The following is a 14768-nucleotide window of genomic DNA, read 5'->3' as shown; positions in this document are numbered from 1 at the left end:
CCTATTCGGAAACTTCAATTCCCGGCATGCTCAGCTAAAACGCAGAACTGCACTCTGGGATTTGGGGTCCTCGGTACACCCTACGCCTTTTCCTGGTTCTTGACACTGTGGTCCAGGATGCGGGCGGGAAAGTTTAACCGTAAAACATCTCCGGAGGTCGTAAAATGTAGGCTTTCCTTGCATCCGGGGCCTACAGCCGGCTTTAGCGTAGTGGTGGAGGTGGTGGTGTGGGGCGGGGCGTCGCCTAGCAGCCGGATGCCGCCGCGGGTTTTGCTTGCTCTGGACGGAGTTGGCATTGGAACGGCCTTGGGAGTGGTCAGAAGCTGCTGCGGGGGCCCAGGGAGGTTGTTGAGGCGGATGCGGGACTGTCACTGATTGCCGGGCGTGGCCTAGGTGGGTGGATCTGGGGAGCCCGGTCCCGCTCTTGCTCCGCCAGCAGGTTCTTTAGATCGGAGCCCGAGTGCCGCTGCCTCCCTAACCCGCCCCCGTTAGCCTAGATCTTCCCTGTCTCAACCCTGGTTCCCCACACACTGCTTGACTCCCGTCTATTATTTGCGCCCTTCCTGTAGCACCGACTCCCCGTTCCTGCTTCTCAGAATCTGCTCACCTGCAGACTTCCATCCTCCCCCCCCCCCCATCCCCGCGCGCTGGGCACGGTCAGGTGTTCGCGCGTGCGCACGCCGTCTGTGAGGTTTCAAGGGGTGTGCGACAGGGCCTCAGAATCTTACTTTTATGTTAGCAAAGAAGTCATCAGACATTGCCTCACCCGTGCTGCATCTGATGTTTTGTGCCTAGATGCTGTAATCTTGGCGGAGAGGACATTTTGCTCACGTATCTGTTTTAGCTATTGAGGAACCACCATCCTTTGCCCACACCTTCGAGTTATGGTGAAGCTCTAAACTTAGTAATGCTGATTGTATTGGAAAAAAACAAACACAAGAAAGTTCCACTTGTTTTGTTACAGGAGGTGGAAGAAGTCAAGATGCCACCTTATATAAACTGGAAAGAGATAATTAAAGTGGACCCAGATGACCTGCCTCGTCAAGAAGAACTGGCGGATAATTTGTTGGTTTCTTTGTCCAAGGTGCTTAAATGATACATCAATTGTTTGTCAAATAATTCATATTGATTTATTGTCATTAATTTAAACTACCAGTAAAAATCACCGAATGCTACGAGAAGAACGTTTATATTTGCTTAACGTTTATTAACTAGTTCCTTTTTTTTTTTATAAAAACTTAGGTGGAAGTAAGTGAACTGAAAAATGAAAATCAAGAAAATGTGATACATCTTTTCAGAATTACTCAGTCATTAATGAAGGTTTGTATGCAGTAGATTTTAAAAGTAACTTTGACAGGGAATTTATATCTCTCTTACATAAGGCAATCTCTTATATAAGGCTTAAAATGAGACATCTTTAAATGTGTGTTGAGAGATAGTTGTGTGCAAAACATACTCTAAAGTTCCTAAAAGAGTTGTAGCGGGGGAAAGGATGGGTATGTATAAAAACGATCTAAGGAGGTGTATCTTGAAGTCCAGATGAAAGAGACAGAAATGAATGGAATAGGTACTTGAGTGTATGGGAAAGAGGAATTCAAGCTGTGTCCAAAAGCTAGATAAATGGAAGGCAGTGAAAAGGGGATTCTAGAACTGACAGTTATCATAAAAAGTGTTATAAATATGAAATGTGCTTATTTACAATTGAGGAAACAAGTGCTGACAGTTGGTCAACAATTACACCAATAACAGATTTTAAACTGCAGTTGATATATACAAAAGTATGTTTTAGGAAGGCAAAAACGAAATATGTCATATAGGGCAAATTAAGAGAACTGTAGCTGATTAGCCATAAAGTGAAAGAGTAAAGACAGTTTTATACTAGAATATTAACAATGGGAATATTAAAAAGAGTGAAAAAATACTGCAAGAAAAATGTTTCAAGCTATTGCAAATCTAGAAATTATAGCTCTAAGAAAATAATTTATTCATTCAAAATAGATATTTTCTGAATATCATGTACAATGCATAACAGGCGATTAGGATTAGCACAAAAAATAAAATGAAATTGTATTTTTAGTGTATACATTATAGTGAAGAGGTTTACTTTTTTTTCCCTTTAATGTTTAGATGAAAGCTCAAGAAGTAGAGCTAGCTTTGGAAGAAGTTGAAAAGGCTGGAGAAGAACAAGCAAAATTTGGTAAAGCCTTGTTAAAAACTTATTGTGGTCCACTTACTACTAAGCAGTTGAAAATTAAACTTAATATATCCTGTAAAATACATTCAATTTATTATGAAAAACATTTATACTACTACTTAGATCTTGTATGTAATGTTTCTTTCTTTTACATTATTTTATAATAATGATGGGATCCTTTAAAAGCATTAATTTTGTTATTTCATTGAAATGTATGTAAAAAACTTGTTTCAAGGTAAATCTAACCAGTTGAAATATTTATCTTTTTTAAAAATAGAAAATCAATTAAAAACAAAAGTAATGAAACTGGAAAATGAACTGGAGGTACGTCCATTGTATTGTTTAAAATGTGATTGTCTTAATTGTGTTACTTTGAATTTTCATATTTTTGTGGTGGCTAGAAAATTCACAAGAAGATTATCATGTTTATATTCTGTTCAGTATACTATATGTTTATTAAGTGCTTTGACTTATACTAAGAATTAAGCACATAATTATGAACAGAAAAAAACAGTTAATAGCTGAGGTAGCTGAAAGTCTACAGAAATATATAGAAGGATTATTAGCAATTGAGGAGGAAGGTGGTGGGTGGGGATTTGAGGAAAAAGTGACAGAACATTATGGTAGAAGACTACAGGCAAAATAATAATGTATTGTTGAGATTTTTGGCAAGTAAAAAGAAACAATAGAAATGGAGTAGCCTCTGAAAGAAGAAGAGAAGGCAGAACACAGAACATATTATGTTTGCAGGGTTAGTGCTTGGAAGTTGAGAGACTATACATGAGATCATCTGCTAAAAGTAAGAATGGAAGATGGTATGGTTAAATTTCAAAAGTGTCAGATAAGATGGGTCCTGGTGGCTCATGCCTGTAATCCTAACTATTCAGGAGGTTGCCTAACTATTCAGGAGATTGAGATCTGAGGATCATGGTTCAGAGCCAAACGGAGCAGAATAATCAGAGAAACCCTTATATCTCAGTAACCAACAAAAAGAACAATAGTGTGGTTCAAATGGTAGAGTGTCAACCATGAGTTTTTAAAAAGTGAGCAAGAATTCAAGACCTTGTACAACAACAACAACAATAAAAGAATGTCAAGTAAAGCTTAGTACCCAAAGAAATCAAATTGCAGCTAAGGCAAGGTGGTGAAAAGGACTATTTACAGTCAATTGTCAATAGCTCTCAGTTGTCAGAAAAGCTTATTGTCAGCTTCTGATTTAAACTTAAATAAGCTAAATTAAAAAGTAGTCCTTAAGCTGATAAGATTTTAATCATTTGTTACTAGAACATAATAAAAATGTAAAGTCAAGATAATTATTTGCTGTTCATTTATTTGAATTTCCAAATATGATGGAATTAATTTATACTTTGGATTTATTACTTTAAGATGGCTCATCAGTCTGCCGGTGGACGGGACACTCGGTTTTTACGAGATGAAATTTGCCAACTTGAAAAACAATTGGAACAAAAAGATAGGGAATTAGAGGAAATGGAAAAGGAATTGGACAAAGAAAAGAAAGTTAATGAACAAGTAAGGCATTTTTTTTCAATGAGTCTTTACTGTACTAATAAAGATGTTTCTATAGCACGTCTGATAATGCTTTTTATAATCATTGGCTATATTTACTTTACATTATATGCCATAGTTGAGGAATAAAGTACATCTATTTGAGGTTTTTGTAAAATATAATAGATTACCAAAATATAAAATATTTTGGTAAAATATAATAGATTAAATATTTCTAGTGAATACTACTTGAGTATTCTTTACAGTTGGAGGTACTTTTTATAGGACTTTGGATTACATATATAATAGATGCTTTGGTCTAAAACATTAGAATAAAAAAATAGAAAGGCATACATAAGTAATTTTCTATCATAGTTTTGATTGAAATTGACAGATGCAGTCATGGTATTAGTGTATGTATAATGTATAATATTACATATATTAATATACAATGTTACCAGGCTACAGATGAAGCTTGTTCACATTTTCCTAGAAGTTTTATAGGCAAGGGACATACACCTATTCCAGTCTGACATCAGGTTGCTTCATTTAACCATTATACTGTACTGCCATTGAAGTAGTAGTAATAGTACTTTGAGTAAAGTAGTTCTAGCCAGGACATTTAGGAACCAGGGATATGGAATCTTGGACGATAGCCAATCCTTTCATTTGTTTTTTTGGAGAGAAATATTTTTTGTGTATTTATCCTTTATGTAGCTTTTGGTATGTGCACTTCAGAAAATGTTTTTAACAGCTTGTTTTATCCATTTAAATCCTTTTTAAAAACTTGACTTTGTCTTAGTTTAACTTGAAGTCTGTAGTAAAAAATTTTCTTAGAAAGGATTTAGACTTAACTCACCAAGTGAAAATATGAGTTTATATTGAATTACTGCTGAATTTTATCTCATTTATTTTTTACTACTTAGTTGGCTCTTCGAAATGAGGAAGCAGAAAATGAAAACAGCAAGTTAAGAAGAGAGGTTGGTAAAACATTTTTAGTGGTTGTAGTGGTTCAACAAATACACTTGTTAAAAAAGGTTAGCTTACATTCATATTGTAACCAGAACTGGAACCTTCTAAGTAACTAATATTTTTTAAGTGGATTAATTATGGTATTGCTTTGCTTCAGATAATTAGAAAATAGATCAAAGAGTGTGGTTGTGATGTAATACATTCCTTTCTTAGATCTATGTGGGTTAACTTTCCTTTCTGTTGTCCAAGCCATTCTCTGCTATCTTATTACTTTAGTATTTCACTGAATTTCTGTTCTTAATGCTCTTTCTTAACCAGCATTCTTTTAAAGTTTTTGTTTCTCATGAATTCTTATAAATTTTGACTATTATTTGGTTCTTCTGAGCCAAATAATATTTGAGTATTGTAATTCCCAAAAGGAATTTCTTTAACCTAATCAAAATGTGCTTTGTTTTGATTGGTAGTTAATATTCTTTCTTTACTTATTTAAAATTAATACTTAAATTTCTAAAATTCTTTATTTTTGCTTTCTTTAATTTCTAGCTATTATTTTTAATTATGTCTTGCATTTCTCATTTCTAATTACCCTTTTCCTGTCCTTTTCTGGAGAACAAACGTCTAAAGAAAAAGGTGAGGCCTTAAGGTGAAAACTGGAGAATTTAAGATGCATTTTGAACACATTATTTAGAAGACATAGTTTATTATTTTAGATTGCTTTTAATTTTCTGCTCTTTGGATTACTATCAGAATGAACAGCTACGTCAGGATGTTATTGATTACCAGAAGCAAATAGATTCACATAAAGAATCACTTTTATCAAGAAGAGGAGAAGACAGTGACTATCGATCACAATTATCTAAGAAGAACTATGAACTTGTTCAATATCTGGATGAAATTCAGGTACAATGAATAAAGTCAGTTCAGAGCAATCATTTTTATATAAATTAAGACTACAATATACTATTATAATAAAACACATAATAGTGCTATAGTACAGCCCTCTATGAAAATTCTTTATTATAAATCTGTCACTGTGTAATTGTACAGTGTAAAGTAAGTTATATCTTTAAAGTTATATTTTTTGCATTCATTTTTATAGTTGCCTGTCCTGGCCATTAAGTACAATTGTGGTCCTTTGTACCATTTCCTTGATACAATTAATCCTAAGGGTCTACAAACAATTTTCTTCCCTCCGCATGGACACTGACAACTTCATTTAATTTTAATTTAGTTTAAATTGAAGTTCTTTAAAAAATATTTTTAATTACAGTTTCTTTAACATTTTTAGACCTTAACAGAAGCTAATGAGAAAATTGAAGTTCAGAATCAAGAAATGAGAAAAAATCTAGAAGAGTCTGTACAGGAAATGGAGAAGATGACTGATGAATACAATAGAATGAAAGCTATTGTGCATCAGACAGATAACAGAGTGGACCAGCTAAAAAAAGAAAATGACCATTATAGACTTCAAGTAAGAATTACCCTTATTGTTTTTTTTTCCTACCATTTTTATTTATTTATTTATTTTTTATTTGTGAACATACTGTACAGAGGGGTTACAATTACATGGGCAGGATAATGCGTACATTTCTTACCAAGCATTGGAGCCTCCTCCTTTGGTTTACCCTTCACATCCCTTCCCAGCCTCCCCCCTCCCCCCCAATCCCAACCCTTCTCCTCCCCCCCCTTCCCCCCCCCTTATTGTTTTTTCTTTGTTGGTCATGGGGCTTGAACTCTGGGCCTGGGCACTGTCCCTCAGCCTTTCAACTCAAGGTGAGCACTCTACCACTAGAGCCATGGCACCACTTCCCATTTTCTGGTGGTTAATTGGAGATAAGAGTCTTGGGCTTTCCTGCCCACACAGGCTTTGAACCACCATTTTCTTATCTCAGTCTCTTGAGTAGCTAGGATTACAGGCGTGAGCCACTGGCGCCCAGCAAATTATCCTTATTTTGACTCCTTTATACAGACTTTATATTATTTTATTTCTATGTAAAGCTGGAAATATTTTTCATTTTTCTAGGATATGAGTTTTGTTTCCGTTAATACAGTATGTTACCATTGTTGTATATTTGCATATATGTGTTCTTCATAAAACACCTTGGTCAGGCACCAGGGTTCATTCCTATAATTCTAGGTACTGAGGAGGCAGAAATCTGAGGATCACAATTCACATCCAGCCCAGGCAGGAAAGGCCATGGGACTCTTATCTCTAATTAACCAATAACAAGTAAAAAATGGAGCTATGGCTCAAGTTGTAGAGTGCTAGCCCTTGAACAGAACAGCTCAAGGACAGTATCCAGGTTCCAAGTTCAAGTCCCCAGAACAGCACATACAAAAAAAGCAAAACCCATACTCATCCAAAACACCTTATAATTCTTGCTATCTGGTTATATAAATGATATTTGAATTAATGTGTAGACTTTTGTCTTCCAAATCTTATAGTTATGGGAATTTTCAGGCTGTTTATATGGCTCAAATTGCAGAGTGCCTGCCCAGCAAGTGTAAGGCATTGAATTCTAATTCCAGTACTGAATAAAAAGTATGAGAATATTCTAGTAAGGATACATATAATTTTGTCTGAAAAGTCTTGTTGAAGTAATATTTAATTTTGTATCTTAAATACTCTATAAAATATTAGATACCAATATACCATTCACTATTTACATGGGCTCAAACCTTTTAAAAAGTAGAATAATACTTAAAAGTGTAATTCTGTACTAATGAAAGCAGTTATACAACTACAGGTTCAGTATACCTTACTTAAAAAATGTTTGAAGTTGTCATGTCCAAAACGAGCTTTACAATGTCTGTGGCGGGGGGGGGGGGCGAGGCTGGGAAGGATGTGAAGGGTAAACAAAGGAGGAGGCTGCAATGCTTGGTAAGAAATGTATGCATTATCCGGCCCATGTAATTGTAACCCCTCTGTACAGTATGTTCACAAATAAAATAACATAAAATTTTAAAAAAATGTTTGAGACCAGAATTGTTTCAGGTTTTGAATTTTTTCAGATTTTTGGATTATTTACAAATGCATAATGAGGTAGCTTGGGGATAAATTCCAATGTATGTATACCTCAGACATATATATATATATATATATATATATATGTATGTATGTATATCTGTATCACACATATAATATAGATACAGATATAATTGTCTGAAGTATTTTTAGCATGTCAGCTTTTCAACTGAGGTCTATCATATAGGATATATAGGACATATAGAGATATGGTGTCATGTCAGTGCAGAAAAGCGTCCGAATATTAGAGCATTTCAGATTTTGTATTTGAATTGGTATTCTGCTTGTATAAAAATACAGGGAGCCATTAAATGTCACTTTTAGCTGCATGACTATTCCACAAATAACATGTCTTGTAATGCATCTATAAATATAATTACATGTATATATAACTACATATAATACACATATTGTATCACTGTCTATCAATTTTTGTACTGATTGTCACCTTTTAGGTGCAAGAACTCACAGACCTTCTGAAAGCAAAAAACGAAGAAGATGATCCAGTCATGGTAGCTGTCAATGCCAAAGTAGAGGAATGGAAGGTGATTTTCTTCATTGATACACTATCATTTTTTTATATATTAGATTTAAATCTTGTTTAAAAGACTAAAAGAACTTTTACTAGTTGGTAACATTATTATTATTACATTCATTATTTATATTAAACAGAAAAGATCAAAATTGTGCTTTGTAGTCCCCCAGCTCATTTTTCATTGAATGGGCCACTCAAATCAATAGTAATCAGATGTGTGGTCAAGGAAAGACCTATCAAAATCACTTGGGAAGCCTTTTCAAGCAACATCTCATCCTCTTCATCATACTCCAGTCCTAACCAATTTCACAGTCTTACTGTATCAGAAGCTGAGGTTATGATGAACGTTTACTTGAAAAACATTGAGATAAACTGTATAATTTTTTTTGATAGTGCCAGTATTTGAACTTAGGACCTGTGCTTACTGCACAGGTGCTCTGCCGCTTGAACTATCCTTCAAACCTTTTGCTTTTCTTATATTTTGAATAGGATCTTGGCTTTTTTGCCCAGTGAAGTCTGAATCACAGTCCTTGTATTTGTGCTTGTAGTTGGGATGACAGGCATGTGCCACCACACCCAAGTTTTTATTGTGCTGGGGGTCTCACTTATCTCTTGCCTAGAGTGACTTTGAACTGTGATCCTGCTAATCTTAGCCTTCTAAGTCACTAGAATTATAGACATAAACCACAAGATTTGGCTCTATTGAATAGTTTTTACTTTAGAAACTTTCATTTCTAGACTTGTTGCTTCTAGTGGGTTAATCTAAATTTTTCTTGGTGGTTTGCAATTGGTTATCATAGTGAAGTTTGGGTATATTTCAGTTGAATTCAGTAAATTTTAAGGGAGTAAATATTTTAATCTAGTCTGTCTGGTAACCACTCAACTCAGCTGTTTTGGCATGAATATGGCCATAATGCATAAATGAATGAGCAAGGTTGTTTTCTTGGAAAACTTTACAAATACTGTGCCAGGCCACATTTTTAAAAAAAAAAAAGATTGACTTCTAAAAAATAAAAATTACAGGGTGTTTTTTTAAATCATTTATTTGAGTTTTAAGTTACAAATAGAGTATCAATAAAATTGTAATGGCAGCTGCTAATACTTTTTCAAATAATTTTATTTTCTGTGCTTTCTTAAATGTACTAATATGTTATTTATCTTAAATGAGGAAACTTACTTTGCTTTTTTAAGAGATATTTTGTTATTTCTAGCTAATTTTGTCTTCTAAAGATGATGAAATTATTGAATATCAACAAATGTTACATAATCTGAGGGAGAAGCTTAAGAATGCTCAGCTTGATGCTGATAAAAGTAACATCATGGCTCTAAAACAGGTAAAACCTCAAAATTTGTTTTATCAAATAGTCTTATTAAAGTTAGAAATCCCAACTGTCTTACTGTATTATCTGTATTTAATTTAGTAGTATTCACAACTAGGCATATAATAAAGTATAAATTTTTCATACTGGTCACATGAAAATAAATTAGATAATTTAGATGATAAATTAGATGATAATTTAGAATCAGAAATGTAAATATTTTGTTGCTTTTTCGTTATTGTTGTAAATACACATACATTGTTTTAGTTAGGAATTGTTCAATGAGAAACTACGGAAAATGTTTACCTTACTACTCTGTTATTAAAGTTTGTTATATTTCAATCCTGGAGTACTTTAGTATAAGACTAAAATTTATGCTTATAATTTGAATGTGCTACCTACTTTGAATGTGCTTCATTTTCAGTGAAAATACATACTCATTTATAAAAGAGCCATACTTTCACCATCTATATAGAATGAGATTTGAGAAGTGTTTAGAGAATATAAACAATTGTAAGGAGCAGCATTTCTGAAAGACGTGCTTAAGATATAGAAGATACATTAAATAAAATAGCAAGCACAGGGAAAAATACAAACATGCAAAATTATCAAGAGATAGAATTGAGTGGTGATGAAGAAGGCAATGTATAAGAAGTAAGTTATAAAATTTCTGTCTGCCAGATTGTTGGTCATTGGATTTATCTTGAAGAGTAGATGACACATATATAAGAAGCAGAGTTTTACCATTATTACATTTATATCCAGAATCTTATTGAAAAGAGTTACCTTTTTCTTCAATTTTAAAATGTATGTGTATATTCATGAAAGGATCTGCACTATTTTAAATACTTTTTAGGGTATACAGGAACGAGACAGTCAAATTAAGATGCTCACTGAACAAGTTGAACAATATACAAAAGAAATGGAAAAAAATACTTACATTATTGAAGATTTGAAAAATGAGCTGCAAAGAAACAAAGGTGATTTCTCCTATTTTTATGTGTTTGAAACTAATTTTATAAAGTTATGTTTTAAAAGATTTTTTAAAAGCATTATTAAATAAAATGGTCAACTAGATGCCTGTAGCTTACAATCAATATCCTCAGATCTCAGCCTTCTGAGTAGCTAGGATTACAGGCATGAACCCAGGCCCTCAGTATGCATATTTTGTTTTTCATATGAAAACAATATTTATATGAAAAGCTTTGCACAGCTGTCCTCAGATCTCAGCCTCCTGAGTAGCTAGGATTATAGGCGTGAACCACCAGGGCCTAGATATAATTCTTTTTTTTTTTTTTGGCCCAGTGGTGAGCCTGAACTCTGGGCTTGGGCGCTGTCCCTCAGCTCTTCACCTCAAGGCTAGCACTCTACCACTTGAGACACAGGGCCACTTCCAGCTTTTTTTTCTGCTTATGTGTTGCTGAGGAATCAAACCCAGGGCCTCATGCATGCAAGGCAAGCACTGTACCACTGAGCCACCTTCCCAGCCCCTGGATATAATTCTTATACATATATTACTAGCATTTAACTTAGTAAATGGTGGGTTTATTTTATTAGCGTTTTGTCCCTTTGATAAAAATGACATGAACATTTTTAAATTGTTTCTTGTACAATTTTGATTAGTGTATCAACATTGAAGATAATTTTCAGAAATAATTTAACATGTTAGCATCATTTGAATTAATTTTGTCCTAATTAATATCACATTATATTCTCCTTACACTAAGCTTTACCCTTATATCTACAAATGGCAAGATAGAGTTAGAGGGAAAACAAGAAAAAATATGTACCAAAGTGTGTTGTGGAGGGCTAAATGGAAGAGGGACTAGCTACTGGGCACAGCTTAGCCTCTTTGACAGCTAAGATATTGGTGTTCTATCTGTCCTAATCTAATGCCTAGTGCAAGTCTAATATACGTATGTTAGAAAATTTTTATTTTACTGTAGGTGAGCATGAGAATTATCTGTCAATAAATTTTACAATGATAGGAGTATTATATTTTGGGACTGGCATTAATTTAGCAAGTGGAGATGTACAGTAGGGAAAATACTTTTCAGCTAAGTTAAAATTAGTTGTAAAAAAACACAAAAAACATTCAAGAATGATTTAAAGCAAGATAGTAACTGGCTTTCTATGATGTGAACAAGTCAGAACAATTCAGTTCAGGCTTAGTATCTTTGCTGCACCTACTCAGGATTCTGTGTCATGGAGTGCTGCTCATCCTGCCTCAACATGGAATTTCCATCACTAGTCCTATGCACAGTAAATCCAGTCTTCATAATCATATTTCAGGTAGTAAGATGGAGGAGAGTGAAAATGAAAAGCAAGATTCACATTACATTTCTTCTTTAAAAAATTCCCTGAAATTCATATATGGCCTCTATATTTATAACTGGTTAGCAGTATAACCACATCTAGCTGCTGGAGTATAAGCAGAACCTTAGGTTATATTTTTAATGGTCATTTGTCCAGCCAAAATCACTGCCACAATGATCAATTTTGTGTGATAGTATTTTGCAACTTTTACAATTCATACGCCATTAGCTAAGGTTCATTTTATTTAAATTTTATTAACCAAATAGCTTTCATTTTGCAAATATAAAACTCCAACCTGAGTACAGTTCTTTGCAGTGTGACGCAATGTATCCTGCCCCATATTAGAATCATTGATTTAAAGGAAAAATTAACTCATGGTTTTTGTTTTTACCCTTTAGGTGCTTCAACGCTTTCTCAGCAAAATCACTATTTGAAAATACAGTCAAAACTACAAATTTTAGAAGAGAAAACTAAGGAGGCTGAGAGAACAGCTGAACTGGCTGAGGCTGATGCAAAGGAAAAGGATAAAGAATTGGTTGAGACTCTAAAGCGATTAAAAGATTATGAGTCAGTATGTATTTTTATCTTGTCAATCAAGAAGCTTAGAATTACTTTTGCCTCTCAAAAAATGATTCGGTCTGTTATTGAGTTGCAATCTGAACACCATTCGGTATATCTTGTAATAAAGGTGGTTTTAATTTATATTAAGCTATTCAAAATTGTAAGCATTTATTTATTTTTTTTGACAGGAACATTGTTTTAAAAACTTCTGGTCAATGCATTTTGCCAGATAAGCAGCTTTTGTGAAGCAGCACATAGTCTTCCTTATTTGTCCATGATGCTGGCTATATAGATGTGACACCACTGGCTGCTTTGATAAAACTGATGACAGAGATAGTTCTGTCACGTACTGTGCCACCACAGGGTACTTTGCGCTTTTTATACTACTTAATATTAATGAGACAACTATATTCTATTGGCAGTCCTGATTCATTTCTAATGTTTTCCTATATTCTGTTAAGTGTTCTATATATGATATTGAGTCATTTTGACATTAGGATATTGTCCTAAGTTTCAGCTATTCTATATTCCATTATTATTATTATTATTATTGCTACTACTACTACTATTACTACTACTACTGGATTTGGCTTACAAAAGCACAATAAAAGCCTGCATTAGTATGTACAAAATTCTTTCTAAGTATCAATTTTAAATGTTTAAAAAAACCTGGATATATAAATATAATTTTTAAATATAATTTTTAAAAATCCATGAATTTAATTTATTGATTTAAATGAATTACTCATTTACTCATGATAAATTTAAATTATACTGGGTATTTTTCAGGGAGTATATGGCTTAGGAGATGCAGTTGTTGAAATAAAGAATTGTAAAAGTCAAATTAAAATAAGAGATCGAGAAATTGAAGCATTAACAAAGGAAATCAATAAGCTTGAGTTGAAAATCAATGATTTCCTTGATGAAAATGAAGCACTAAGAGAACGTGTGGGTAAGCCAGCCTTTGCTTATTTTGTTGGTTGTGGGGGCTGAACTCTGGGCTCTGGTTCTGGACTCTGTCCCTCAGCTCTTCAGCTTAAGGTTAGCGCCCTACCACTTGAGCCACAGCACCACTCTGGCTTTTTTCTGCTTATGTGGAGCTGAGGAATCAAACCAGGGCCTCATGCATGCAAGGCAAGTACTCTACCACTGAGCAAACTTCCCAGCCCAGCCATCCTTTAAGCTATGTGGCTTTTTTCCAACTCTAGTTTTCAGGTTCTTCATATTTACTTTTGGTTTATTATTTTTTTGTTGTTGTTCTTGTATAGTGATTGAGATGGGACATAGAGCCTTGCTTGTATTAGGCCAATACTATCACTTAGTTATACACCTACCCTTTTATTTTAGTTTGTTTTCTTAATGACAATCATTGTTTGTTTAAAAAGTGAAAGTCCATTTTGTTAATACTAGGTATCAGCAGCTCACCTTTTATTTTTATTTCCCCTAGAGGGTCTATATAACTCATTTTGGAAACGATTTATTTCAGAGTAATTCATAAGGACAGACTTATTGATTCTAAGAAGTAAGTTGTAAATATGTCTTGAGAGTTTATATAATGATTTCAATAGTTCATTACTTATACTAACTTGAATGCTGAATTACAACTATCTAATCTAATTTGCTTCTTTAAATTGAAAATACATCTAAATATTCATTTAGTTATATCAACCAGCTAAATGCTGGTTGACACTTTCTTAGACCTAAAAGACCATCTGTAAAAGATTTTCTCTGGAGAAAGGAAAATTAAATATTTCGTATAGAATATTTTCAGATAATGCCTAACTAAAACCTAGAATTTTTCTGGGACCTCAGTAGACATTTGATTAACTTGAACAGACAGGTCAGAAAGAGGAATCTGGACGTTCCTAAAGATGATTTCTGACCAATCTCGAGGCCTTCTGCATTTAAAGATTTAAGTTCATAATTGTTAAGGTCCTGGTTTTTAACTACTCTGATTCATCTTGATATTTGTTCTTTAGTTTGTTGCTTAGCAATAGCCAATTAGGCAAATGCACTGGGAACATCAACATTGTAATGCTAATATATTCTATATTGATTTTGATGAAGACTACTCTATGGCAGGTACTTCCCTAAACTCCATATTTAGATTAATTTCATTTTACTGTTGGCAGGTCAGAATATTTTTTAAAGGCAGTATTACTTCTATGACTTAGCTACAAGTTGAAAGTTGAAAGCTGTATTTCAAACCTAATATTCTTTTTTTTATTGTGAAAATACTGTACAGAGGGGTTACAATTACATGGGCAAGATAATGAGTACATTTCTTATCAAGCATTGTAGCCTCCTCCTTAGTTTCCCCTTCTCATCCTTTCCCATCCT

At 33.8% G+C, this 14768-nt stretch overlaps 1 protein-coding gene across 1 annotated transcript in view; it reads left to right on the top strand.

Annotated features, from left to right (window-relative positions):
- Positions 1 to 282: 282 nt before the first annotated feature.
- Positions 283 to 14768, top strand: part of Cep290 (centrosomal protein 290kDa) — a 77668-nt gene continuing 63182 nt past the window's right edge. Inside the window, exons 1-14 of the mRNA XM_013018821.1 lie at positions 283 to 393; positions 965 to 1084; positions 1243 to 1320; positions 2128 to 2197; positions 2472 to 2518; positions 3581 to 3724; positions 4627 to 4680; positions 5420 to 5572; positions 5961 to 6143; positions 8153 to 8242; positions 9444 to 9566; positions 10408 to 10531; positions 12266 to 12438; positions 13218 to 13380. Coding sequence (XP_012874275.1) covers positions 983 to 1084; positions 1243 to 1320; positions 2128 to 2197; positions 2472 to 2518; positions 3581 to 3724; positions 4627 to 4680; positions 5420 to 5572; positions 5961 to 6143; positions 8153 to 8242; positions 9444 to 9566; positions 10408 to 10531; positions 12266 to 12438; positions 13218 to 13380 — 1504 coding nt within the window. The 5' untranslated portion in view covers positions 283 to 393; positions 965 to 982. The remainder of the gene's footprint in view (positions 394 to 964; positions 1085 to 1242; positions 1321 to 2127; positions 2198 to 2471; positions 2519 to 3580; positions 3725 to 4626; positions 4681 to 5419; positions 5573 to 5960; positions 6144 to 8152; positions 8243 to 9443; positions 9567 to 10407; positions 10532 to 12265; positions 12439 to 13217; positions 13381 to 14768) is intronic.

The sequence above is a fragment of the Dipodomys ordii genome, unplaced genomic scaffold (assembly GCF_000151885.1).
Source record: "Dipodomys ordii isolate 6190 unplaced genomic scaffold, Dord_2.0 Scaffold3, whole genome shotgun sequence".
NCBI classification, from domain to species: domain Eukaryota; kingdom Metazoa; phylum Chordata; class Mammalia; order Rodentia; family Heteromyidae; genus Dipodomys; species Dipodomys ordii.
The sequence above is the reverse complement of the archived record's forward strand: the minus strand, read 5'-3'. Positions and strand labels throughout refer to the sequence as shown.